This window comes from Sceloporus undulatus, chromosome 5 (assembly GCF_019175285.1).
Source record: "Sceloporus undulatus isolate JIND9_A2432 ecotype Alabama chromosome 5, SceUnd_v1.1, whole genome shotgun sequence".
In the NCBI taxonomy this organism is placed as follows: Eukaryota; Metazoa; Chordata; class Lepidosauria; order Squamata; family Phrynosomatidae; genus Sceloporus; species Sceloporus undulatus.
The window spans coordinates 81,299,288-81,326,448 of NC_056526.1; the positions used below are offsets into that span (position 1 = coordinate 81,299,288).

Genomic DNA, 27,161 nt, shown 5'->3' on the forward strand with positions numbered 1-27,161 from the left:
CCAAGCAAAAAGAAAACCTACAATACTGTTATTAGTCTTTAAAGTGCCACAAGATATTTGTTGTTTTTATTCATAAGAATATGATATCTGAAACTTTAAATACAGAAGTAATAAGCAGTGTCTGGGGTTGAGGGGGTACATCTCCCAGCTGCTATAGCACCTTCAGTGTCAAATTTTAGTGAAACTGAAATGAAAAACCTGCAATTTAACCTTGAGCAACATGTGTGGGGACTGTGCCTCTTATTTTGAGATGTCATTATGGCCCTTTTCTTCCTGCCATACCACCAAAAATTGGCATCAAATTTACGGTTTTACCTACCTCTGGGATATAGACAACTTATAGACAGTGCTATTCAATGGACCAGTATCAACCCAAGAACCATTGGCTGTCCGCCCCTGATGAGCTGCCAGTACTGGACCTGGTGTTTCTCACCAGAAAGAAACAATTGTATAGCCAATGGGCATAAATACAGTTGTAATTGTTGTGTGCCTTCAAGTTGTTTCTGACTTATGGTGTTTTTGCCAGTTAGACCTAACACAAGGTTTTCTTGGCAAGATCTGTTCACAGTGGGTTTGCTTTTGCCTTCCCTTGAGGCTGAAAGAGTGTGACCTGCCCAAGGTCACCCATGGGTTTCCATGGCAGAGCGGGGGTTTGAACCTTGGTCTCTGGAGTTGTAGTCCAATGCTCAAAACACCGTACCACATGTTTGTAGTCCAATGCTCAAAACACTGTACCACAGTGGTACTGTGGCACCCTAGGAAACAAAATTGCCCACCCACCCCCACTGTTTAAGATGCACTGCTCTAACAGATGAAATATGCATCATTCACTTTAAATTACTGTACAACTACTCTGAGAATACTGGTTGTTATGTATTTCTTAACACTGGCCCAGAACAGACTGGCCAAATGGTTCCTAACCCTAGCACAGCGGCGGAATAATGATGGCATCCCATCCATATGGGTGCTGCCATTTTGATGTAAGCAACACGCAGTGTCCACACATCACCACACATTGCTTATGTCGCAAGTGTACCAGTGGCGCACTCGCAATGTTACTCTGGCACCACAAAAAGAATCTGGAAACACTGGCGTGTTACATACTGCCCTCAAGCGGCCGTTCTCCCGCTGCTGCCATTAGCTGCGGCAGGAAGCCCCAGCGGCCAGACCGCGAGGCTTCCGGCCGCAGCGAAAAAGGAATGCCGAAATGGCGCTCCTTTTTGGCCCCCGGAAGTGGTGCCACAAGGTGCGAGGCATGCACTCGCGGCGTCACTTCTGCCGCGCCACGTCTGGAAGCACAGCGTCCATGACATAAAAATGGCAGCCATTTAGGAGGCGCTCCGTGCGTGTTGGGAACAGGGCCGGTTAGGAAGCGGCAACCCTTCCTAACCCTAGCACGCTCCTTCCTAACCCTAGGACGCACAGAGCGCGTCCTAAATGGCGGTCTGTAACTCGCCACTGAGTTCTTTTTACTCCGGAGGGATGGCGTGCAGTTTGGGGGTTGTACCGTTCCTCCGGATTTAAAAACAGGTGAATACAGACCACCGTTTTGCGGCAGTCTGTACTGGCCCGAAGATAGAAGATTCGGCCATACATTACTGGAGGCAATTTCCCTACAATATTTGAAAAACCTTTTATTTCAATGTATAAACCTGTCACTTTTAGAAGGAGAATACTCTGGAGATAATAAAAAATAATAGCTAAGACATGTAAGACTTCACAGAGAAATCTTTTCAAACTAGCTCAGTTTAGACATAATGTGAAACCATAATACTAGAATTTTAATGAGCCTGCTTGCTCTCTGTCCTCTTCCTAAAGTGCAAGAATACTGAAATAATCCATTTTGAATCCAAGTTCCCTCTGACATTTTCACTTAGGGATCTGGGTTCATTTAAATTGTTAATATTTGACAAAATGTCAGGATTATAAATCACATTTTGATTCTATATAATCAGAGTCTGCCCAAGTTAATAACCAGGACCTCTGAGTAGTTGCTTCCAGCTTCCTCACAGCCATGCTACAAAAGAAGAGGGAAACATTCAAACCAAAGTGTGTGTGTGTGTGTGTGTGTGTGTGTGAGAGAGAGAGAGAGAGAGAGAGATGTTATTATTCTGAACCTCTCATGCAACAACATGAAGTAACTTGTTTAATGCCACACCTGCTTCAGCAGAGAACTTAAAATCCAAAATGCCTTGTGTGGTCAACACAATTCCAGTATATTGCCTTCTATGAGTTACAGCAGCATAACTTCTCACCCTACCCTTTGTCTGGGTGCCAGAAACTTTTAAACATATTGCCACAATGTTAATAATAGTGGAATGATGTATAGATCAGGTGTGAACAGGAGTATGGGAGTCACATACCAATCTACCTTCCTATCTACCTACCTACCTACCTACCTACACACACACACACACACACACACCCATCCACACACAATACTAGAGGGATGGGAAGGACATTTTAAAATAATCAAAAAATGGTAGAAGAAAAAATGTTTATTGAATTTCAAGAAGCCAAGATATGACTGAGGAAAAACTTAACAAATACACTTGTTGTTGATTGGTGCAGAAAACAATATTTTCTGCACAGGAAACAGCATTGTCTGCACACCATTATTATTTCCTGTCCCCAAAATACTGTTTCCTGCATAGATAATGCTGGAAGTGTGTGTGTGTGTGGGGAGGGGGGGTTGGCAGAGAAAGAGATGTGGCTCTCCAAATTCCCATGGATGGTCAATGTAGCCTTCATATCCTGGTAGTAGTCCATTCCTCTCATAAACAGAACAAGTACCTAGATTTACAGTTGAAGTACATCTGTAAATCAGATGTACCACCATGATCATATAGTTCAAAAATTTAATGTCACTCCATATATTGGGCCAAGGAAACTGCAGTTAATGTGCCATAGGCAAACCCTAATTCTTTTTTTTTCCTGGCCTTTAAATGCCCCAAGATACATCACAAAACACTGGTCCAAAACACACTGCAGAAATAATCAAGCTTTATATGGCTTTAACTGCCCTGTGCTAGGAAATTCTAGAAATTGTAGTTTTGTGAGACATTTAGCTTTCTCTGTCAGAGAGCTCTGGAGCCACAGTGAGCTATGGCCTGATACAGACTTTGTGGTGGCCTGGGTCCAAAGTTACGGCTCAGGAGAGCAGAGCATCCGCACACTTCATGCTCTCCCAGTGCCATTTTGGGCGTACATGTATTCAGACAGCGTGTGCACTGATGATGTGCTTTGTGCGTTGCCTCTAAACGGCATGGTGCACAAGAGACATCACCATGCCACTCCAGGGTGCTAACGGTGCTTTGGCAGTGGCACGGAAAAGAACTGCGTTTTGCGGCTCCTTTTTGCAGCGCATTGTTACTGCTGCCATGTGGTGGCCATGGCAATGATGCAAGGCAGAAAGGGGCGGTGTCTCACCATCCCTTCCTGCCTGTCTGTACAGCCCCTATGATTCCCAAGCATTGAGCCAAAGCACTTAAAGCAGTTTCAAACTGGATTATTTCTGCAGTGTTGGACCTGTAACAAAGTGCAAAATCAGTAATAATAACCCACAAAATGACACAACCCATGGTGGTTTGTTTTGTTTAGCATTCGCAAACTCCCAAACCTCAAATTGAAAGAACAGCCACTTTTGAGCCAAAGGCCCAAAACAGATGGGCCAAAAGTGCTGGCTTTGGGCCTATCTGGGGATGTGGTGTACAGATGATACATATTTGTTTGTGAAAATATATTTGGGAGAATTATACTCCATATTTTGTATATGTTATCTCAGTCTATCCATTTTAATTCCTCATCTAATTCTTTGGGGGCTTACAATCATCATCCTAACATAGTGATAGTGAATATTAGTTTATAAGCAAAAGGCATAAGAATATTGAAATATAGGTGCTTTTTGCACCGCCATTTGGGACGTCCGGAGGACGTCCCATTTTAAAAAAGGGGCGTCTCTTTTAGACGCCCCATGGCCTAGTACGGACTCCGTCCGTACAAGATGGCACCGGCCCTTCTACATGGCCGGCGCCATCTTTGCGTATTGGACGCTTAGCGTCCGTACGCGTTGCGCCGCTGCTGACGTAGCGAGCGCGCCCCTGGCGCCTCACTACGTCGCAAACGCGACGAAAAAAGAAGCTCCATTTTGGAGCTTCTTTTTTCGGTCCGCGCGGGAGTCGGGCCGTCTGAAGGCTCCGGCTCCCCCGTGGATCTACTGGCGGCGGCAGCAGACCGGTCTGTACCCCGCCATAGAATCATAGAATCGTAGAGTTGGAAGAGACCACAAGGGCCAATCCAGTCCAACCCCCTGTCATGCAGGAACTCTTAATCAAAGCATCCTGACAGATGGTCATCCAGCCTCTGCTTAAAAACCTCCAAGGAAAGAGACTCCACTACTCTTCGAGGGAGTTTATTCCACTGTCGAACAGCCCTTACTGTCAGGAATTTCCTCCTAATGTTGAGGCGGAATCTCTTTTCCTGGAGCTTGCATCCATTGCTCTGTGTCCTAGTCTCTGGAGCAGCAGAAAACAAGCTAGCTCTATCCTCAATATGACATTCCTTTAAAGATTTAAACAGGGCTATCATATCACCTCTTAACCTACTTTTCTCCAGGATAAACATCCCCAGCTCCCTAAGTCGCTCCTCATAGGGCATGGTTTCCAAGCCCTTTACCATTTTAGTCGCCCTCCTTTGGACGCGCTCCAGTTTCTCAATGTCCTTTTTGAATTGTGGTGCCCAGAACTGGACTCAGTATTTCAGGTAAGGCCTGACCAAAGCAGAATAGAGTGGCACTATTACTTCTCTTGATCTAGACACTATACTTCTATTGATGCAGCCTAAAATTGCATTGGCCTTGTTAGCTGCCGCATCGCACTGTTGACTCATGTTCAACTTGTGGTCTACTTGGACTCCTAGATCCCTTTCACATGTAGTTTCATTCAGCCAGGTGTCCCCAATCCTATATCTGTGCATTTCATTTTTCTGCCCTAAGTGCAGTACCATACATTTCTTCGTGTTGAATTTCATTTTGTTAGCTTTGGCCCAGCTTTCTAGTCTATTCAGGTCATTTTGAATCTTGATCCTGTCCTCTGGAGTATTAGCTATTCCTCCTAATTTGGTATCATCTGCAAATTTGATAAGTATGTCCCCAATTCTGTCATCCAAGTCATTGATAAAGATGTTGAATAGCACTGGGCCCAGGACAAACACCTGTGGCACCCCACCGGTCACTTCCCTCCAGGATGAAAAGGAACCATTGTTGAGCACTCTTTGGGTTCGGTCGGTGCTTGAGAATGAATCCATAACAAGAAATATTTTTAGGTACAGCGCGCCAGCATTTTATGCAGGAGCACCATACGCGGCTTTCAGTATATGCTGAAAGCCGCGCCGGAAGAGCCTGTCGCGCACCCCAGAAGAACTAATAGGGTGCATCCGTGGTGCTGGCACAAGCCCCATTACTTCCAATGGGGCTCCAGCATATGTGTAATTCCTCTTACACGGAAGGATCCAGAAAGGATCCCTACGTAAGGGGAGGGCGCACTGTATCATCATTGCATTTCTATGGGAAGTTTAATGTTTTTAACCAACAAACATTCTGGCTTAACTGCTCCACTACCTGTTTTGATGACTAACATGATACACACAAGATCCAAAATCAGATTTTTCTGTTTTTTCCTCCTTAAATTTGAGTAGAAGACTGCTAACTTGATCAAATTGGTGTTTGCTGAAGACAGTGTTTCTCCTGCCACCTGCCACCTACCCAATCTAAATCTTCTACAGATTCCCATTAACCCAATTGGGGAATAACTACATTCGCCCCTCCTAACTTGTGGATCTGAGATCTGCGTCCTCGAATATCCGCAGAGGGATGACCTGAGGTGTTTACCATGGTGTGCATGCCCTATTCAAGCCTATGAGACTCCTTTTTGCACCCTCCAAAGAGCATCATAGCTGTGGCGGCGCGGCTTTGTGACGCCCTTTCGGCACTGCATAATCTAGATGCAGCACCAGGGGTGCGCCATGATGCCGTGTGCTGTCTAGAAGGGCGTGTGTCATCATGACGTAATGGGCGGAGTCCAGCATGTAGAGCGCTGTACTGTGGCTCCGTCCACAAGCCGGCACAAAGTATTGGTCTGTACACCACCTGTGACTTGCTCAAGATCACCCAGTGGGTTTACATGGCTGAGCCAGGATTTGAACTCTGTTCTCCAGTATCATAGTCCAAACCTCAAACCACAACATCATGCTATTTACAGATTCTTATTTGCATTCCATACAATTCTGAAGATGCACTGCACAGGTGTAGTATAATCCAACTGTGTGAGTTACAGAGACAACATAGAAGTGTTAGCTACCTAAACCTACAAATGTTATCTACAAGTCTACCATCTGCTGTCAAAGCAAAGCAAAGTGTTTCACTGGACTGGTGAGAACATACTGTTACTACTCCAGTTCAAGACCTGTGTTTGCAGGATAAATATATCTTTTCTTGGGTCCCCATACACACATTCACCCAGTTTAAAAGCTAGAGAACAAAGGACACCATACATTTCTCTGAACATACAAGACTACTCTTCCCTCCTGTCTGAGTCAGAAGATACTGACCTAGATAAAGGCTAGGAGCCAGAACAGTTAAAATGGAATAGCAGCACTATGAGAGTGTAGTGCAGTAGTCTTTTTAATAACCATAGCACAGTGTTAGGAAATCAATTAACTATCAATTAAGTTAGAAATTTTCTAGCAACAGGTGTAAATTTGTTTTTTAAAAAGTAACTGATTTGACTTGCAAATATGAATGGCTATAGGAACCTTTCTTTCTTATCATGATTACATTATGGTCATTTAGTTAATTCTAACATTAAGTGTATTTAAAACAACTAGTTAAGGGAAGCTTGGAAGAAGGCTTTTCTTCTTTGTAATCAGATGGTCCTTGCATATACTACACCAGACACTATATAGAAGCTCCACATATGTCCCAAGAAATGGAATTATGAAGCTGTTATCCCTGGGACTTAAAAGGTGAAGAAAGAAAAGAGATTACAAGGAAGGGGAAAAGGAAGCAAAATAAAGTTTTGGTGAAATGGAGGGAAATAGGGTTTCCAAAAAATTCATGTAACTTGTTTCCTTCTCTCCTAAACTCAAGAAAGGGACAAAATGAAGGTAAGGGAGAGAGCTTAAAATCATCTATGGCATTTTTCAGCTTCATTCTGATAAGGGTTCCTGTGAAGGTTTTTAGCTTATACTTAAATGGCAATAAAAACAAATACAGTTGCCCTTCCTAATGAGTGGATTGGAGATCCACGTTCTTGAATATGCGCAGAGGGGCGGCCTCCACTAATTGCAATGGCATGCATGCCCATGCCGCACATACAGGAGCGCACTCCATTCAAGCCTATGGAGATTGAATAAGCGTGAGCTTCCGTTTTCGCGGGGGGTTCAGAGCGGATCCCCGAGAGAATGGAGGGCCAACTGTATATACTATTTATACTCATGTATACGTCTAGGAATTTTAGTCAAAAAATTGACCCCAAAAACCTGGGTCAGCTTATCCACGGGTCAATGTATGTACTGTACTTTAACTCTTATCAAAATAAGAACCACGCCTTGGTGAAAGATGCATCAAAAAGAAGCATCAACTCTCTCTACTATCCCATCCACCCAGTCTTTAGGATGAGCACAGAGTTATTCCTGACAACATTTTTAAAGATCTTTAGTATTGTTTTCCTTTGCTTCATCCTTTACATCCTTTCTTACATGCTGCTAAGTTTTACCCTCGACTTATCCACAGGTCATATCAAAATCCATCATTTTGGCCCAAAAACTTGTCCTCGACCTATACATGAAGTTGACTTATATTCGAGTATATACGGTATGCTTCTAACGTAAATGTGATTGAATTAGATCTTTTAGCTTATTAATAACTAACATTTTAGTTAAATGCCAGACATCAAAGCAGGGTTCAGAAAAAGAAGAGACACTACAATTCATACTGCAAACATACGTACATTGGATAATTGAGAGCACCAAAGAATTGCAGAAGAAAATCAGTCTGTCCTTAATAGCTTACAGAAAAGCCTTTGACTGTGCAGATCATGAAAAACTATGGATCATAAAAGAAATGGGTGTTCCACATTTGATTTTGTTGATGTGTAATCTATACTCGGGGCCAATGTCAGAACAGAATATGGAGCAACAGAATTATTTCCAGCTAGCAAAGAGGGTCAGACACCACTGCATTTTATCACCCTATTTGTTAAATTAATACGCAGAGCAGATCATACACAAAGTGGATAAGACTTGGAGGAAGGAGGTGTGAAAATTTAAAATATGCAGATGATATCATATTAATTGTAGAAAACAGAGAAGACTTGGAAGAACCGTTAAGGAAAGTCAAGGAAGAAAATGAGAAAGCAGGGTTACAACTGAATTTAAAGGGAAAAAATGATCAGAAATTATTTACTTAGCTTTAAAATGGATAATGAAGGTTTTGAAATACTCAAAAGGACTTTCTATATCTTGGCTCAATTGTAAATCAAAATGGAGACTGCAGTCAAGAAATCAGAAGGCTAAGACTGTGGAAGGGCAGGCTGTAAAGGAACTAGTTAAGATCCTCAAGTGCAATGAGCAAAGTCTAGTTCATGCTATATTTCTGATTTCTATGTATGGTTGTGAAAGGTGGATGGTTAAGAAAGCTGAGAAGGAGAATCATCTCGTGTGAAATGTGGTGCTGGAATTCTATGAATGTGATGGATTGCCAAAATAACCAATAAATGGATCGTAGAGAAATTCAAGCCTGATTTCTCTCTAGAACAAGAAAGTACTGAACTGATGATCGAGTATCCCTCCTCATCCACAATTCCGAAATCTAAAAGATTCCAAAATCCAAAATTGTCCACATGGGTAGCTGGGATAGTTACACCTTTGCTTGCTGATGGTTCAGCGTACATAAGCTGTGTTTCATGTAAATTTTAAAATGCTATGTACTGTATAACATTTTCTCCAGGCAATGTTTATAAGGTGTATACGAAACAGAAATGAATTAAATATTTAGAGTTGGGTCCCATCTCCTAGATACCTCATAATGCATATGCAAATACTCCAAAATCCAAATAAACAAACAAAGCCCCCAAAAAAGCGAAACACTTTGGGTCCTAAACATTTCGGATAACTGAGACTCAATCGGCATTGTACTTTGATCATTTCATGAGACGTGACTCATTAGAAGGGTTGGGAAAAGACCAGTTTAAATAAAATGAAATAAAACTGTTCTCCGGTCAAAATCATTAATCATACAAGAAACCAACCAAACAAAAATGATTTGGAGACAATAATATTTACATTGGCCCCCTTTGCTGAAAGTTCTGGAAAAAAATTAATATCCATCAGTTCAAGCGTTATATTAAAAACAAGCTGCCATCCTTTGTTAGGACTCCAACATTTGAGATTCCTTTTAAAATAAGAATTAGCAAGTCAGACAAAGGGTGCTGACTTTGTAATACATGCAACCAGTTTTACTTGCCTCTCCCTAAAATGTTTGTTTTTTGTATGCCCTTGCATTATAGACCACAACAAAAACACACCTTGGAGTGCTGGGGGAGAGGGAGGTGTGAGTAGGAGCAAAGAAAATGGCTTGAATTATCTGCTCTCTAGCAAGAGAATTTCAACTTAATTCCTTTAGGATAAATCTGATTTAGGCAACCTAACTCCACTAATGAATACCAGGAAAGTATACTACCCCTCCCATGTCTGCACAAAGGTAATGCAATCACCTTTTTCTGTAACAGATGGGGACAAAAAACAAGGACACCAAAACAGCCTGCGTTTCTGTCCTTGGGTTTATAAATGCTCAGTGGATCTTGTACCAAAACAAAGAGGAGCATGGCATCTTTAACAAGATCGGAAAGTGTGCAAAGACGCTACAAATAAATCACTACTGCCCAACATGTGGAGAAAAGCAACCAGTTTGTGAAGCTTCATTAACTTCCTCAGGTCACAGCATTTGGGGGGGGGGGGGTGAATGGCAGCCCAATCCTCCTTTTGTCATCTTACATCTTTCAGAGTAAGAGGATTTTAACTTCCAACTGACAGTACTACCACTATGCATTGCAGGGGGGCGGTGTCCCCAGAGCTGAAAAGATGGATATTTCAGACCCAAATCCCATTCCTTTCTCACACAAAGAGAAACCGATTTGAACCTCAGTCCACCTCAGAGACAAGGGTTTTCTTATGCCATTAAAAACCAGGCTATTACCACTGGACAGTCTACATTTCATTCACATCCAGGATATTTCAGGGTGGGGATGGGTTTGAGAGACACACACTACTACCCTCTTTAGCAGAAACCCTGGTGAAAGAAATGTTGGGAAGGAAAGTGCAGCTGCCTCCTGCCCAAGGGAACCAAACAAAACACCCATGGCAAGGCTGTTCTGATGTACAAGGCAAGGAATGGCATTTCACACCCACCACAAGTCTAACATGCACAGGAGTGTCAGAAAGTGAAGTTACAGCAGATTCCACCAGGGAAAGGAAACAAGCAGGGAGAAGAATGTGCTTCCTTCCTTTCCAGGAAACCCCTCCACAAAATGCAAGCAAAGGCATTTCAGCAGGGAGGGAAGGAAGGTTTGAAAGGAAATCTGGTGTACTTTCAGGACTCCCTCTGTGTGTGAGAAAGAGGGGGGGGGACCCTTTCAAACGACTCAGGTATCATGGTGGCAATGGCATGTAAGGGTGCAGGGTGCTGTCTTGTAGTTATTTTAAACAAACATCTTATGGGTAGCCATGTTGGCTGTATACCAAATCCGATAACATGCAAACAATGATACCTGTGCATTTTGGTTAACCAAATAAAGGTATCATTAGAATCAGAGTTGGAAGAGACCGCACGGGCCATCCAGTCCAATCCCCTTCCATGCAGGAACTCTCAATCAAAGCACCCCCAAGAGATGGCCATCCAGCCTCTATTTAAAGACCTCCAAGGAGGGAGACTCCACTACACTCCAAGGGAGTTTGTTTCACTATTGAACAGCTCTTGCTGCCAGGATGTTCCTCCTAATGTTTAAATGGAATCTCTTTGCTTGTAGCTTGCATCCATTGTTCTGGGTCCTATTCTCTGGAGCAGCAGAAAACAAACTTGCTCCCTCCTCAGTATGACATCCCTTCAAGTATTTAAACAGGGCTATCCTATCACCTCTTAACCTTCTCTTCTCCAGGCTAAACATCCCCAGCTCCCTCAGTCGCTCCTCATAGGGCATGGTTTCCAGATCCTTCACCATTTTAGTCGCCCTCCTTTGGACACTCTCATTGTTTGGATATTACTGGATTTTAAACGTAGGTTGTTCTAATACAGTGCCTATCTGTCTTGTTTGTTCTTTTGAGCTGATTTTTGTGTTCGTAACTGAGGCACATTTGTTGGTCTGTTGTTGCTCCCTGGGAAAAGGTGGGTAAGAAATCAATCAATCAATCAATCAATATTCAATCATCATCATCATCATCAAAATCATCATCCTTTTGCTGTTTAAAAAAAAATCCTCCCAGAGAACATATACGCCGTTCCTCCGCGGCTCTGGCTTCACCTGAAGTGGTCTGTTCTGTTTTGAACTACTGGAAGTGGTTGGTTTAAAGAACACAGATCCCACGCGAGTCAAGTTACTGCTCTGCACTGTCACACCACACACCCATTTCCCCCTCCCTGTTGTATAGAGGAGGGACCCCCCACACACACACACCCAACCCCAAAGTGGGTGAACAAATCGCTCCAGGAAAGGGGGACACATTACGATCCATGTGTCTCTGTGTGTTGTTTTGCCTTCAGCCCTAAGGCGGTGGACCTATCACAGGGTTTTCTTGGCAAGTTTCTTCAGAGTGGGGTTTGCCATCGCCTCCCTCTGAGGCTGAGAGAGTGTGACTTGGCCAAAGGTCCCTCAGTGGGTTTCATGTCCAAGTCTTCAGATGAGATCTGCCATTGTCTTCCTCTGAGGCAGAAACAGTGTGACTTGCCCAAGGTTTCCAAAGGAGTTTCTTCTGAAGAGGTTTGCCACTGCCTTCCTCTGAGGCTGAGAGAGTGTGACTTGCCCAATATCTCCCAGTGGGTTTCATGTCCAAGTGAGTTTCTTCAGAGGAGGTTTGCCACTGCCAGCCTTCCTCTGAGGCTGAGAGAGTGTGACTTGTCCAAATGGGTTTCACGTCCAAGTGAATATCTTCAGAGATCTGCCATTGCCTTCCTCTGAGGCTGAGTGGGACTTGCCCAAGGTCTCCCAGTGAGTGTCTTCAGAGGACGTTTGCCATTGCCTTCCCCTGAGGCTGAGAGAGTGTGACCTGCCCAAGGTCCCCCAATGGGTTTCATGTCCACATCTGCGAGGGAAGGGAAACCACGGGATTTCGGTGTTACGGGTCTCCCTTGCGTGGGAATGCCCCATCCAGGGGAGGCACCTTGGCAGGGAGAGATTTCGCCACCATCCCCCCTCTTCCTTCCCTTCCTTCTCCATATCCCCCAACCTGCTGGCACCCCCTTTCCCCCTCACACGCCTCAAAAGGGGGCAACAAACCCAAGACCCCCCTTCACTTTCCCGTCGTCGTCGTAGAGAATTAACCCGCTGCCCCACAACAAACTCCAACTCCCAGAATTCCATAGCAAAGACCCAGACAAAGCGTTGCCAAAGCGGGTTATTTCTCCAGTGTGAATGCAGCCGCCGTCGTCTCTCCCACACAACACAACCACACAACCCTGGTTGGGTCTTGCCTGTCCCCTCCTCACCTGCAGGAGACGGAGACCTCCACCCGGGTGGCCGGGATGTTGGCGCTGACGGAGTTAAAATCCCCCATGGACGCCATGTTCCCGTATCTGTCCAGCTTGGACAGCTGCCCCAACAGTTTATCCGGGCTGAACATTTGGGGCAGAACTAGAGGGAAGAAAGAAAGAGAGGAATGAAGGAGGAGGAGGAGAAGGGGTGGCGCTAAGGGAATTTCCTCAGGCGAGGCTAGAGAAAGAAAAGAAAGAAAGAAAAAGAGGAGGGATGAGAAAGGGGCGAACGAATGGCAGCGCTGTGTGGAGAAGGGCGGGAAGGGAACTGACGAGGAGGAGGGCGAAGAACTGTGTGAGTGTGTTTGTGCTTCAGTACTTGTGTGTTTGTGTTTTGTGTGTCGTCACCGACTGTGGCGAAACGCGGGTGACGAACTGACGAAAAAAACCCCATTGCCACACATATAGGCGCGCGCGCGCACAGACGCGGGAGCGCGCGGCCAGTCCAGAGGAGGAGCAGCTGCGCGAGGCGAGGCTGGAGGGGCAAAGAAGGTTCTTTTTGTAACGGTTTTCTTGGCCGAGAGTGGAGCCAACTGGGTTTGCTTGCTCTCTCTCCCGCTTCCTCTGAGGGACTGAGGGAGGGGTGCTAGGCTAGTGCTGGCTGCTGCAGCCTCGCGCTTGGGGAAAAAGGGGGCGGGGCTAAGCGGGCGTCGGTTGGTGGCTCGAGCCTCAGTTCTTCTGTCAGAGAGCGCTGTGGAAAGAGAGATAAAGTGGGGGGGGGGATGTTGAGGGAAGTAGAATGCTTTTATTCGATCCATGGATCCATATTGAAAGTGGATTAAATATAATACATATTAGTACAAGTTAACAGAGACCGAGGTTCGAATCCCAGAAAGCTCATGCTACTAACTTTCTGTCAGAAAAGCTGCATTCACACTGGGGAAACATTCCAGTGCCCCAACAAACTACACTTCCCAGAATTCCATAGTCTTGAGCCATGGCAATTAAAGCCGCGACAAACCGGATTGTTTCCCCAGGATCTCTTAGGTGCAAAACGCATTGCAGAAATAATCCAGTTTGAGACCGCTTGAACTGCCCTGTCTCAGTGCTAGGGAATCCTGGGAACCAGAGCTCTCTGATGGAGAAGGGTAAATGTCTCACAAAACTAGAGTTCCCAGGATTTCCTAGCACTGAGGCAGGGCAGTTAGAGCGGTCTCAAACTGGGTTATTTCTGCAGTGTGTTTTGGATCAGTCTCCAAATCCCTTCGCAGAGGAATCCTTCCACGACTTTTGCTCCAAGAAAGCTCTGCATGGAGGCTGAAAGAGGGCACTCCCTGCTCTTCGTAACGCCAAAGGAACGGGGAAGGAAGGGGGAAGCCAGTGGTTTCCTGCTGTACTTTCAACGAGGAAACAATGAGATGGGTCACCAGAAAAGACTCGTGACCACAGGCAGGGCGAAGTCCAGCCACGTCTCGCTCGCAAACGGGGCTCTTTTTCCCTCAGGGATTGGCTGTTCCCTCAAAGGAGAGCAGGCTAGAACAGCCATGGATGCTCAAGTCCCATGAAATGGAGGACGGACTGAAACAAATGACAGTACTGGCACATAGGGAAACCATACTTGCCCATAGGGAAACATTGAATACTTGCCCATAGGGGATCGTAGGGAAATATTTGCCCACAGGGAAACATTGAATACTTGCCCATAGGGAATCATAGGGGAAGACCTGCGAATCATAGGGAAATATTTGCCCATAGGGAATCATAGGGGAAGACTTACCCATAGGGGATCATAGGGAAATATTTGCCCATAGGGAAACATTGAATACTTGCTCATAGGGGAAGACTTGCCCCATAGGGAAACATAGGGGACTACCTGCCCATAGGGGAATATTTGCTCATAGGGGAATATTTGCCCATAGAGACTTATAGAGGAATATTTGCCCACAGGGAAACATTGAATAGGTGCCCAATGTTTTCCTATGGTCAAGTATGGTCCAATCAATGATTCCCTTTTGGCAAGCACTGTCTTTTGTTTTAGTGCGTCCCATAAAATGGTGTCCTTTATCTAAAATGGCAACATTGAGGTTTGCTTTTTGGACTTGGTATATTTGTAAAAAAAATATTTTCAAGCCGTGGATGTTTGAATCCGTAGATAAAGAACCCGAGTGTATATCTCTGTGAAACACACACCCAGACCTAGGAAACTGGAAAATGAGGGGACATTCTTCCCTCCTTCCTCCGCCGCCACTTCCTCCAAATAGAGCTCCACTCTGGGTCCCACAACAAAATCCAACTTCCAGAATCCCATAGCCTTGAGCCAGGGCAGTTAAAGCGGTGCCAAACCGGGTTATTTCTCCAGTGTGGATGCAGCCTCGGTCTCGGGGAAGGCGAAAGTGCCTCTTCGTGGAAGAAGCTGCAGGAGGGGGAGGAGGAATCCCTTCCTTTCTGGCACCAGATGGGAAAAGTCTTGCATAATTTCCAGAAAGCATTTGGGACAAAGCCAAGGAGATGTCAAGGAGGAGGATGCTTGTGTTCTCACAGAGGCAGCTATTAATTCCAGAGTGGAGAGATGCCTCCTGCCTTTGCAAATGTCATATAGAGTTGGAAGAAACCTCAAGGGACATCCAGTCCGGCCTCCCTTTGCCATGCAGGAACTCTCAAACAAAGCATCCCTGACAGATGGCCATCTAGCCCCTGTTTAAAGACCTCCAAATATGGAGACCCAAGCACAAGCTGAGGCAACATATGAACAGCTCTTTACTGTCAGGAAGTTCTTCCTCATGTTGAAGTGGGACCTCTTTTCCTATCATTTGAACCCATTGGTTCTCTGTAGCTTTCCCTCCATTCAGAGTGACCAGAGGTCCTAACCACAAAGAAGGATAAGGCACCTCAAAGTGTAAGGCGTTACAAAACAAAAGCTAAAAACATTCATAAAAGTGTAAATCTATGCTGCACTAAACCGCAAACCCCAGAATGCCACAGGAGGCAGCCATGGCAGTAAAAATGGCATAATAGTGCTATAACAGTGTAGTGCAGTCTCTTCAAGGCTCAGCCATCATCCTGCATGAGGTTTCAGTTCCAGTCGAACTAATTTTTTCCTCGGAGAAGCTAGACTACAAACTATTTAGCTCCCTCAGTCACTGAACTTTCCAAGCCATGACACCAGTTTGAGCCAATCCACCCTTGAGCCTTCATTGCCAGGAGCACAATGCCAGATAGACGATTCGCTTCTGCTTTCTAAGCTGCATTAACACTCATAAATGTTGCATTACAAACTAACATGCTTTTCTGGAGCTTTTAAACACAATGTTTTCTCTCAGCAACGTCAGTCTTCCGCAGCTATACCTCGCAGGCGTTTGAAATGGATTTAAAAGAAGGCGGCGGCGGGGGGGAACCCTATCTTGGGCAGCACACTAAACAGCGGCATGCTAGTTTGAACTGTCATGTCCTCCTCTGAAATCTACCCGACCAAAAGGGCACAGTGGAAAACTGGCACTTCTAGTCATTCAACCTTGTTTTTAGGGCTCTTTGTCCAGTTTGAAAAGCAGAAGCTCACTAGTTGAAACTGCTGACAGAATAAAAAGCAGAATGCAAGCCTGTGTTAAAGCATAATCTTTCTCTATTACACATTATTATTTCTCTATTACACACAATGGTGTTTTCATAACGGATATGATTACTATTCAAAAGCACATCTTTTGAAACAGCTGCTGTTTCATGCCACTATATCCAAATACTAATATAAATCTACATGGTTTTTCTCCCAGACCTTTCCCAGATCTAATAGCAACGAATATACACTCCCTTGTGGCCGCCAAACCAAATTTTCCCCATTAATTGGGATTTAATTCCAGATTGGCTTGAAAATTTACCCGTTCACTAATGGATTTCAGCTTGCAGAGGAAAGCAGTGCTGCATGTTTATTAAAGATGGGAATGAGCCTGCAAAAGACTTGTTTAAAAAACCAGGCATACAATTTACTGTGTGATCCAAACTGTTTGCTCATAACAAATGCTGAGATCAACAGCCGCTTTCGCTCAAGCTGTATCATAGCCAAAACGTTCAAACCATTGCTGTCCATGTTTCAGACATGAATAAAACATTCGGAAATGAATAAATAACCGATGACAAACATTTTCAGTCAGTTTAATGGATGCCTTTTGGTTTATGTTATGACAGATTATCCAAAGAGTGGCTAAATGTAGTGCTTTTATTTCATTGTACCTGTATACTTGGTTTGGGTTTCTGAACTTTTGCTAATAACGTTCATCTCTTTAACGATGGTCACTTATTAATGAAACAAAGCTACAGAAAGGGGCCATTCAGGCTACCTTTCGTACCGAATTGTAACCCAGATTAAAAGTCGGAAGTTGACACATACTGATAGAATGTGTCTTCTTGTGCTACATTTCCCTTTCATTTGCTTGCTGCCAGCACGGCAGGTCCCTTTGCAAGTGGCATTTTTTAAAAAATATTTGTGTGTGTGTGTGTGTGTGTGTGTGTGTGTGTGTGACAGAATATGCGAATGTTACAAATGTTTCCCTTTGAATTTGGCAAATTGATACAATGTGTGAATGCTTGTGCTACATGTGTGTATGTAAGGAGAGATGGCATTCTGGGGTGGCAATCGGAGGGAAAGCAGATGCAGAGATGGCATTCAGGTGGCCTCCCCTGCAAGTGACATTTGTTGTTGTTATTATTATTATTGTGAGAGATTATGCGAATGCTTTGGGCTGGAAGGGAAGGGAAGGGAAGGGAAGAGGTTCCAAAGAGGCGGAAATGCTGGGCTGGAAGCGAAGGGGAAGCTAGAGGCTGGCATTCAGAGGGAGGGCTGTGGAAACCCATGACTTTGGGGGAGTCACACTCTCTCAGCCTCAGGGGAAAGGCAATGGCAAATCTCCTCAGAACCAGTCCTGCCAAGAAAACCCCAGGATGGGGTCGTTTTAGGGTTGCCATAATCTGTAATGACCCAAATACACACAACACACACACACACACTGAGGTTTTTAAATTTGACAAGTAGACAGAATATGCGCACACTGCTGCCAGCATTTAATTTAGAGCTATATTTTAAAAAATCACTATTCTCTGCAAAAATCTTTTCTCCTAATACTAGGCCATATAAGTACATAATTCTAGTACAGTAATGGAAAGGAAAATCTGTCCAGTGTGTGAAAAAGAGATATTTTGAATTTAAACCAAAGCAGTAAACTTGCGCACAGGCAGAAACTGGTACATTTGTTCCAGAGCTGAACACAACTCACTTGATATAGCTCTTAATTATCACAAAGCATCAGGGGGAGGCAATGGCAAACCTCCTCTGAACAAATTCTGCCAAGAAAACCTCATGATAGGTTCACCTTAGGGTTTCCATGAGTCAGAAACTACTTGAAGGCACACAATACACACACACACACATGTACTTGAGTATAAGACTTTTCACCCATGATTATACATATGGAAAAGCCTAAAAGCATTCAAGATTTTTCTGTTTTCAAAACAGAATATTACATTGGAATACGCCGATACACATTTTTTTTAAAACAGTGATTAACATTTTAGTTCTCTCTTCAGGACTTTCCCGCTTCCAGAGGTAGGCAGGCATGATGGGAAAAACATTCTGGCACCATTCCCATTTTGAATTCTATCCACACTCAAAAAATATGATAACCCAAGGGTCATCTTTGTGCCACCATTCCTTTTTTACATACCCTTATACTTTTTACAGGTATTTTTTGTTTCCATATCCATCTTGCTCCCCCCCCCCTATAGTTTGGGTGAAAATGCAGCAAAACTTGGGGGGGGGGGTTATTACTACTCTGTGACATATACTTCTTATGCTCAGGTTATCTCTACATTAGAAGACTATCAGATATGAAGGAAATACAGTCAGCCTTCCATATCCATGGAATTTTTATCCACAGATTCAACCATCCATGGCTTGAAATATATTCCAATAAATATATACATTCCAAAAAGTGAATGCTGACCTTGTCATTTTATGTAAGGGACGCCGTTTTACTACCCCATTGTATATAATGGGACCTGAGCATCCATGGATTATGGTATCCACAGGGACGGAGGGAGGGCAGTCCTGGAACAAAACCGCAGTGGATACCAAGGGCCCAGTGCATCAGGTAGGACAGAAACTTTGGTTCATAAAATGCTATAACATTTATGTACTAGTTGTGAGCAAGGTACTGTCTGTGTTGATGTCACAGAAAGCATTTAAAGTCATTACATGACAAAGTGGCAACTAATATTTATTAGATTCATTAAAAACATCATATTAACTATTTCTGCAACCATCCCTAAATTAAGCACATATATTAAAAATGTGCTTTTCAAAAACCCATATGCCATATAATAAATCAGAGCCAGCTTGATGTAGTGGTTTTTGGTGTTGAACTTTGACTCCAGGAGCCCAGGTTTCAAATCCCTGCTCAGCCATGGAAAGCCACTGGATAACCTTAACTAAGGGCCTAGACAGACTGGGAGAAAGGGGTGGACAGAGGCCACCCCTTTCTCCCCTGGAGCATGGCCGCACTAACCAAATGGCATAGCAATGATGCACTGGGAAAAAACGCTGCCGAGGCGCCATAAGCACCCTGGAGCAACGCCAGGGATATAGCCAGGATTTTGGGAAGGGGGGTCCAGACTAAGTGCCACCATTATAATGGGGCTTGGGCATGGTGATGCGGCGGTGTGGCAGTGCACGCCATTCACTGTATTTAATAGAAGGGGGTCCGGACCCCACAGACCCCCTTTTGGCTATGTCACTGATAGCGTTGTGACATCCCTTGTGCACTGCACTGTTTGGACATGGTACACAAACCATGTCATTGTCGCACGTGCTGTGTAAATGGTGGCACACCAAGATGGTGCGCACGGCACACGGTAGGGATCGGGAGTGTGCAGACACTCCGCTTTTCTGAGCCCTACTTTCAGCCCCAGGCTGGCTGTACCAGGTCTAAGTCACACAATCTCAACCTTAGTAAGGCAATGGCAGACCTTCTCTGAATAATCTTGCCTCAAAAAATCCATTAGTGCTAAGTCAGAAACAAAGGCACACAAATACTCCAGCAACATATGTAAATATAAACAGAGCTGATCACCTCTTCTTTTTTACATTGCTGTGAGAACTCTTTTAAAAATGTTTTCCTGTAGTGCCAGGGGAATGTGAAAAGCCTGGGATACATGAAAGGGGTCTGCGATGTGTCTTCTTCCCACTATGGCTGCATCTGCACTGAAGAAATAACACAGTTTGATACCGCTTGAGCTGCTAAGGGCTTTATCACACCAGCCCCTTTCTCGCTGCAATCACAGCAAATAAAAATAAAAATAAAATGACAACATACTGGTTTTATTGCAGCCATCATCGCATTGATTTGGTTTTGCAAGACTGGGGGCTGCTGCCATCATCACACTCCCTTCTCATCCTCTTTCTTAACTCTGCCCTCCATCCCCAATATACCTTTATTTTTTAAAAAAAATTAAAATTATCTTGTGCAATTTGGAACTCTCCAGCTCTGATTTGACATTTTATTTTATTTTTTAAAAAATGTTGAGACTGCAAAGCTCTGGAATTGTGTGAAAACCTGAAGGTTTTTTAAAAAATAATGAGAGGGGAAGGGGAAGGACAGTGACACCATGTGACTTTCAATCACGCAAATGCCCTGGGAATTGCTTTTCGCACTCAGGGCATTGCACGATTGGCAGTGCGTTCATAAGTTTCCCCCATGAATGAAAAGGGACGGGGCAGCTATTAGAGGGAATTGTTGTCATGAGATCAGCATCACCAATGCTGCTTCCTTCCAGTGGAAATCACAGTTTAAATTTGCATGTGATTAAAGCCCTAAGTCTCAATGGAACAAAATTCTGGGAGTGGTAATTGGTTATGGCATCAGAGCTCCCTAACAGAGAAGGCTAAATTCTCTCTCAGACCTACAAAACCCAGAATTCCATAGCATAGCCAAAGCAGTTAAAGCGGTGGGAAACTGCATTATTTCTCCATTTCTGCATATGCAGCCTATAGCATCTCCCACATTGGCTTGGACTTCTCATGTAATCCTGCCAGTGCAGGCAGGAGATAGGCAGCTCCAGTGGCTAGTAATAACCTCCAGTAAAACATAAGAAAGGGGACTGTGGCTAAGGGCAAGACTGGGAAGGCAACACACATATTTCATCATTTGATATTGCTTAGGGAAGCATTTTTACCTGTGGTTACTAATTAACTCAGACTTGTAGTGCTAGCCTTAAGCAACTTGATTTCAAGAAAAATGACAATAGGATTTACACGCAGCCTGCCCATTGCAGAATAAATGAAATGTGTAGCACTGAACAAATTACTGTCTAACGTTCCTCCTTGCACATTTCAGGGTATAATTGAAGTTGACTGGCACAGGATGCAAACATCGATCACTCCCCCTCCCACCTCCTCTGTTTTCTTCTTGGTAGGTCATTAATGAGTACATCTCAAGAAAAAGACAAGTTTCATGACTCAGTCTTTGCCCTCCAAAAAGAAATAACACTGTAATTTAATGAGAAGAAACATAGAATTGCAAAGAGTTATAATACTATTTATAGAAAGCCTCCCCCTTTAAGCATTATTGTTATTATTTGGAAGCAATAGAAACATTCGATCTTAAATGCAGGTTTCCTACTCTGTATGTGTGTGTATTGGACATGCAGTTTCCAATATTACTTGGTAACACGTTGTTCCATGTAATTAGAGACTTAAATGACTGTCAATAAACTGCAAAAATGATGACTGAGAAATAAAATCCTCTCCCAAAACTTTGAAGAATCATGTTGGTACTTCACAGCATAGAGGTCCCAAGAGTGGCCTAGTCTTGGCCCCTGTTTCCCACCACTCTCTTCTCTATTTCATGAAGGGGAGAAATATTTGGCCCGCCAGGCATCATTGAACCACAGCTCTTACAGCCCTAGCTAGGATAGTCAGTGGAGGAATTCTGAGAGTTTCAGTCTAGCAACATTTAGAGCAGTGCTTCTCGGACTATCTAATGTGAAGGACAACAATTCTTCTCCCTAATGCTCCAGAGACCTGTAACATATTTGTCTCTGTTGTCAACAACTATTTCTTTCTTTTCTGGAAAGTTGCCAGAGATCAGCAGCTGCTCCCCTACCACACACACCCCTGGCAAAAGTCCACGGTCTACCACTTTGAATAATATTAGTATACCCTACATACCCCTCATTGTATTTGGGGTCTTCATATTTTCACATTTTCATATCTGGAGCCAGCATGTTCATAAGGGGTCACAATGACCTTTGGAATACAAGGTAGATTTCCCCTGAGAAAGGAGTGCAGATCCAAAGACATGTGTAAGACCAGGTAATGCTATAATCAAAGCCGGTCACTCATTCCTCCCCCAGACAATCTGCATTTCCTCTTGTACCAAAAGACAAAGGAGGTCTCATTCTATCAAAGCAATAAGCCAGTGCTTTCTACCTATTACCAGTCATATTCCCAGCCAACTTCCCTATCCCTTCACCCTGGGGTTGTCCTGATCCAATTGCTGTTTTTGTTACCCTAAAGCAGTGCTTCTCATTTATTTTTTGCCATCCCCCCCCCCCCCAGGAAGAGGAAAACATTTCGCGCCCCCCGCGCGACTGTAAATAGTATTATTTGTCTATAAAATTGTTATAAGTACACCTCTGCTTAACAGAGCCTCGCGCCCCCCCTGGGGGGCCCGCCCCACTATTTGAGAAAGGCTGCCCTAAAGTTAAAGCCATCAAACATCTGGAATACTAATGTTGATTCCTGGGAAGACCATTTGGTCTTTGTTAGCTTGCAAGATAGCACACCCCTTGAGGCTAGGATCTCAGATACAAATATTGGTTCCAAAACCTAGCCCCCTCATGTGCACAGAGAGATTATTCCACTTCATGTATCACCCCAGACCCATCTGAGCCACTCCCAATTTCTATAGTCTACAGATAGGTAATTATCACTCCTCGATACCCCTCAAACTATGATATCCAGTTTCCATATTTCCATTTTGGTTAGCTCTAAATGCTGTGTCTGCCTGAATTACTATCGTGTGTTTGATTGCACTCTTGCATATTTCTAAATAAAACTTTAATTCACCCAAACCTGGAGTTCTCTCACCTTAATACTGGTATATACAAATGCCACTGATCCTAAAGTTACCCAGCCTCTTGCAAGCTTAAGCTAATTCCCCCAACATTTAAAGGAAGCTGACATGGTGGGGACTTCCCAGTCCCCTACCTTTCTTTGGGTAACAGTAGCACTGATCTGAAGGCCCACAGAATTCCCAACACAGCAACGACTGCTAGAGTGTTAACAGCTTATATGTAGCTTCTGGCAGGCAGTGTTTTGGAAGTGTGTATCCATGTATATTTTAACATAGCAAACAATTATGTGACTTACGGTGACTCTAAGGGAAACCTATCACAAGGTTTCCTTGAAAAGATTTGTTCAAAGGGCATTTGCTATTGTCTTCTTCTGAGGCTTAGAGGGGGTGATTTGCTAAAGGTCATTCTATGGGTTTCCACAAGTCAACACTCCTGGAGTGCTGTTCCAACACACATACTCCTGCCTGTCAGTGGTCTATATCTCCCATTTATACCATCAAATATAAAATATATCACTGAATACCAAATTCAAAATCATCCATGCCATCATATTTCTAATGTCTATGTATGGTTGTGAAAGCTACAGGAAGCTGACAGGAAGAGAATTAGTTCATTTGAAATATGCTGGTAGAGGAGGGTTCTATAGATACCATGGACTGTACAAATGACCGATAAATGGGCCCTAGAGCAAATCAAGCCTCAACTCTCCCTAGAAGCCAAAACAACTAACTGAGGCTATCATACTTTGGACATATTATGGGACAACATGACTCTTTAGAAAAGATGATGATTCTTGGCAATGTGGGAAGCAATAGGAAAAGAGAAAGATCACACTGCAGGATGATTTATTAAGTTAGGTTTTTTGTGGAGGTTTTTCAGGCTATGTGGCCATGTTCTAGAAGAGTTTCTTCCTGACATTTCACCAGCATCTGTGGCTGGCATCTTCAGAGAATAATGTACAGCTGTCTGTCGAGCCCCTTAAAGAAAAAGAAAAGAAAAGCAACGGCTCTGAATATAAGACCTGGGCAGTGTTCATTATGACTAGGGATCAAGGAGGTCTCTAATTCTGGACTGCTATAAATCAAAGCCAACAACCTGCCATTCTCCCTTTAGAAGTAAGATGTATACTAACTCTAAATGACTGTATTAGGGGAAGGGCCTCTCCTTAGATAACAATGGCTATTAATAATAATGACTATTATACTTCCTGTTGTACTTCCATTAAGAACACTTCTACTCATGCTGCTGAGTAGGACTCTGAACATCTTGTCCCTAAGTCCTCCCCTTACAGCCCTAGACAGAGGCAGGAGTGTGAGTCAAGAACAGATAGTTCCAGAGGACAGTTGGATCATGTCTTTCCTAGATCATTACAGAATCCATCATCCCTATATGAGTTTTCACATTCATTTCTCAGTATTCACTCAGCATTGCCATCTTAGTGTGCATTTTCCAACTCTTCTGGGTCAAGAGGCTGCTGTAACACTGATGTAAGCAAACTCTCCCCCCGCCACCCCGATTCTGAAGTTGGATCAAGACCAGTTTAGTTCTGAACCTGAACTGAAATGGCTGTACATTATTAGTATAATCCCAAATCACGTACAATTGCAATGCTATAACTTGCTTGAGAACTGTTCCCCTAAAAGAGTATTTGTGATGAGAACCACTGTGGGTTTCTAGGAGAGGTCACACCACTGCCTCATTATGGAGATTACTAAACATGACTTTTAAACCACAACTAGACCCAGAAAAAGTGGCTTTTGGCAACACATATTGCACGATGGCGCATCCAACCCGTAACTGCTGTGTTCCAGAAGTGTGATTTGGGCATAGTTTTTCTTTGATGGGGAAAACTCATCAATGAGTTCACACTCACACTACTCCCCAGGTGCAAAATATAGCTGCCAAGACAGTTGTGATATTGGCAGATAGTGGTGTCAGTCTCTCCTCCTGTCCCCCCTCCCCCCCAAACTGGATATTCCCAAGCAGGAAGATCACCTTTATTTATTTTTCTATGTATTTTCTTCTTCTTCTTCTTCTTCTTCTTTTAAAAACCTTCATTTACAATAGCATAACTCTGGAACTGTGTGGAAAAAAATAAAAATAAAAATTCAAAAGGCATGCTGGGTAGGGCATAGGGCACAGAGGCAAGATTAAGAGGCAGTCAGGAAAGGAGCATGATGGCAACAGCAGCCCCAGTAGCACAACTGCAAAGAAGTGCAGTAATGGCTATTATACAAACAAGTATAATTCTGTTTTCATTGACAAGTGCAATTGTGGCAGGGCTTGTGCGGTGATGTCCAAAGAAGCATTCAAATTCTCTTCACCCACCCAGTCACCATACCTCTTTTGAATAGCTGTAATTGGCCAGAGTGCAATAGTTGGATGAATTATTGCAGGCACTATGGCTGCATTAACAGAATGATTATCCCATAATGACCTGAATATAGCATTAGATACCTTGGTCCGCTACAAGAACAATACCATTTGAATGAGATGATCTTTGACTGCAGCCAAAAGAAAATGAAACACTTGGAACAACCGTAGTATGTTGCATACTTCTCTCTCACACACATACATATTCGTTGGTCCCAAGCACTCCATGAGGGCAATTATTCCGTGATTTAATGCTATGCATAATGGGTACCTCTGCAATTGTATATTGCTATTATTCTCTATCATAGCTATAATTAAACCAATATTGTGAAAAACCAAAAGCAACTTGGATCAAATCCATCCATGCTCTAATTCCATTAAGGGGAGTGCATTACTTTGGTCTTATTGAGTTGTGTGTCATTTATTTGTCTGCCTTATTGCTCAATTCTCTCAGTGAACTATACAGAGCATATTATTTAGTAATACTTCAAACTATTTTACCTCTTTTGTTATGTTTTCCCCAATGCTTTTATTTTGTTTGCTCCTTCCAAAAGAAATATAGGTTACATAATGACATGGTAATAAAGGAGAAGGAAAAATTCAATTAAGGGAATGGAACAGTTAGAGAAGAAAAATTGGTAAGTCAATTTTGTTCTTCATTTTAAAAGGACAACAGTGTTTCAAGAGAGTTGTTAAGCTTTGTTATTAATTTGCTCCACAAAGACAATCAGTTGAATATCAGTAGTTGCTGTCCACATGTGAGAAGGAACTGGCATTGTGAACAGAAGACAAATAATAATACTAGTAACAATAGTACCATTTATTTATTTATATGCCATTGTTGTTGAATTTATTTCCTGCATTTTCTCCAAATCTAGGACTCAAAGAAGCTTACAAAAATAAAAAAAAACAAATACAAATAAATACAAAAAAGCATACAGAATTGATATGCAAAATTAGCAATAACCAACAGAGCTATTCCCATATGCGTTACTACTATTCACCAGGCATCTCCCTAACCCAAAGACAACATTTAATATTTGTATTACTATTACGAATGGCAGCATATGCTTCCATTTCTAAGAACTTAAATACTTACTATTTATATAGTCCATGTCACACATTCAAAAAGTTTCTCTGTAAGTTTCATAACAGCCCTGTTGTTACTTCTGCACTGCCAGTAAGGACAGGGGAGGATGAAACCAAGAAATTGTGGGTTTCTACGTTGTTGCTTTTAAAGAACTTTGCACAGAACATTCGCAGCGTCTTACCAAATTTTGAATTATTTGTATGTTGGCTTTATAGCTGAAATGAAATAAACCCAGCATAAGTTTGTAAAGTGAATTGGACATTAACCTGCCACACTGTAGTAATGTATGTGAGAAAACAACTGCTTGATACAGCACTTTCACATCCATTTATTGCTAAGCTAAATAAATGACACAATTAACTGTAGGCACAGCAGTCATAAGCAGTTGCGTGGCATGCATTTTCCCCCCATTACAGTTATGTTTATCATAGTGCACTGGGTCTTCTAAATATATTTCTGACAATTATGTGTTTGGGCTCCCGAATGCAAATGTAATTGAGAATCTCAACTACTAGGTGGCCAGGAGCAACCTGCCCCCTTATACATATCCATTGTCTGATAATACAGCCACAAAGCAGGGATAGGCTTCTCATTTGAGGTTGAGGAATGGGCAACTGCATGGGTACTGAGGACCAGTTCCTTTCCCGATAACCTTATAGGCATTACCTCTCCTGCAAGCCCAAATCACTTAATTTTGCTCTGTAGTCCCTCTCAAAATGGCAACAGAAAGTGATGCAACATCATTTCCCATCATCATGTCAAAAGGAACTGCAATGGAAAATCAAGTTATAACTGGATTTTCCATTTCAATTCCTTTTGACATGATGATGGGAAATGATG

General features: G+C 43.2%; 1 protein-coding gene across 1 annotated transcript in view; it reads right to left on the reverse strand.

Moving 5' to 3' along the window:
* Positions 1 to 13,088, reverse strand: part of CPNE8 (copine 8) — an 84,340-nt gene extending 71,252 nt beyond the window's left edge. The window contains 1 exon segment of the mRNA XM_042467533.1: positions 12,755 to 13,088. Coding sequence (XP_042323467.1) covers positions 12,755 to 12,888 — 134 coding nt within the window. The 5' untranslated portion in view covers positions 12,889 to 13,088.
* Positions 13,089 to 27,161: the final 14,073 nt, after the last annotated feature.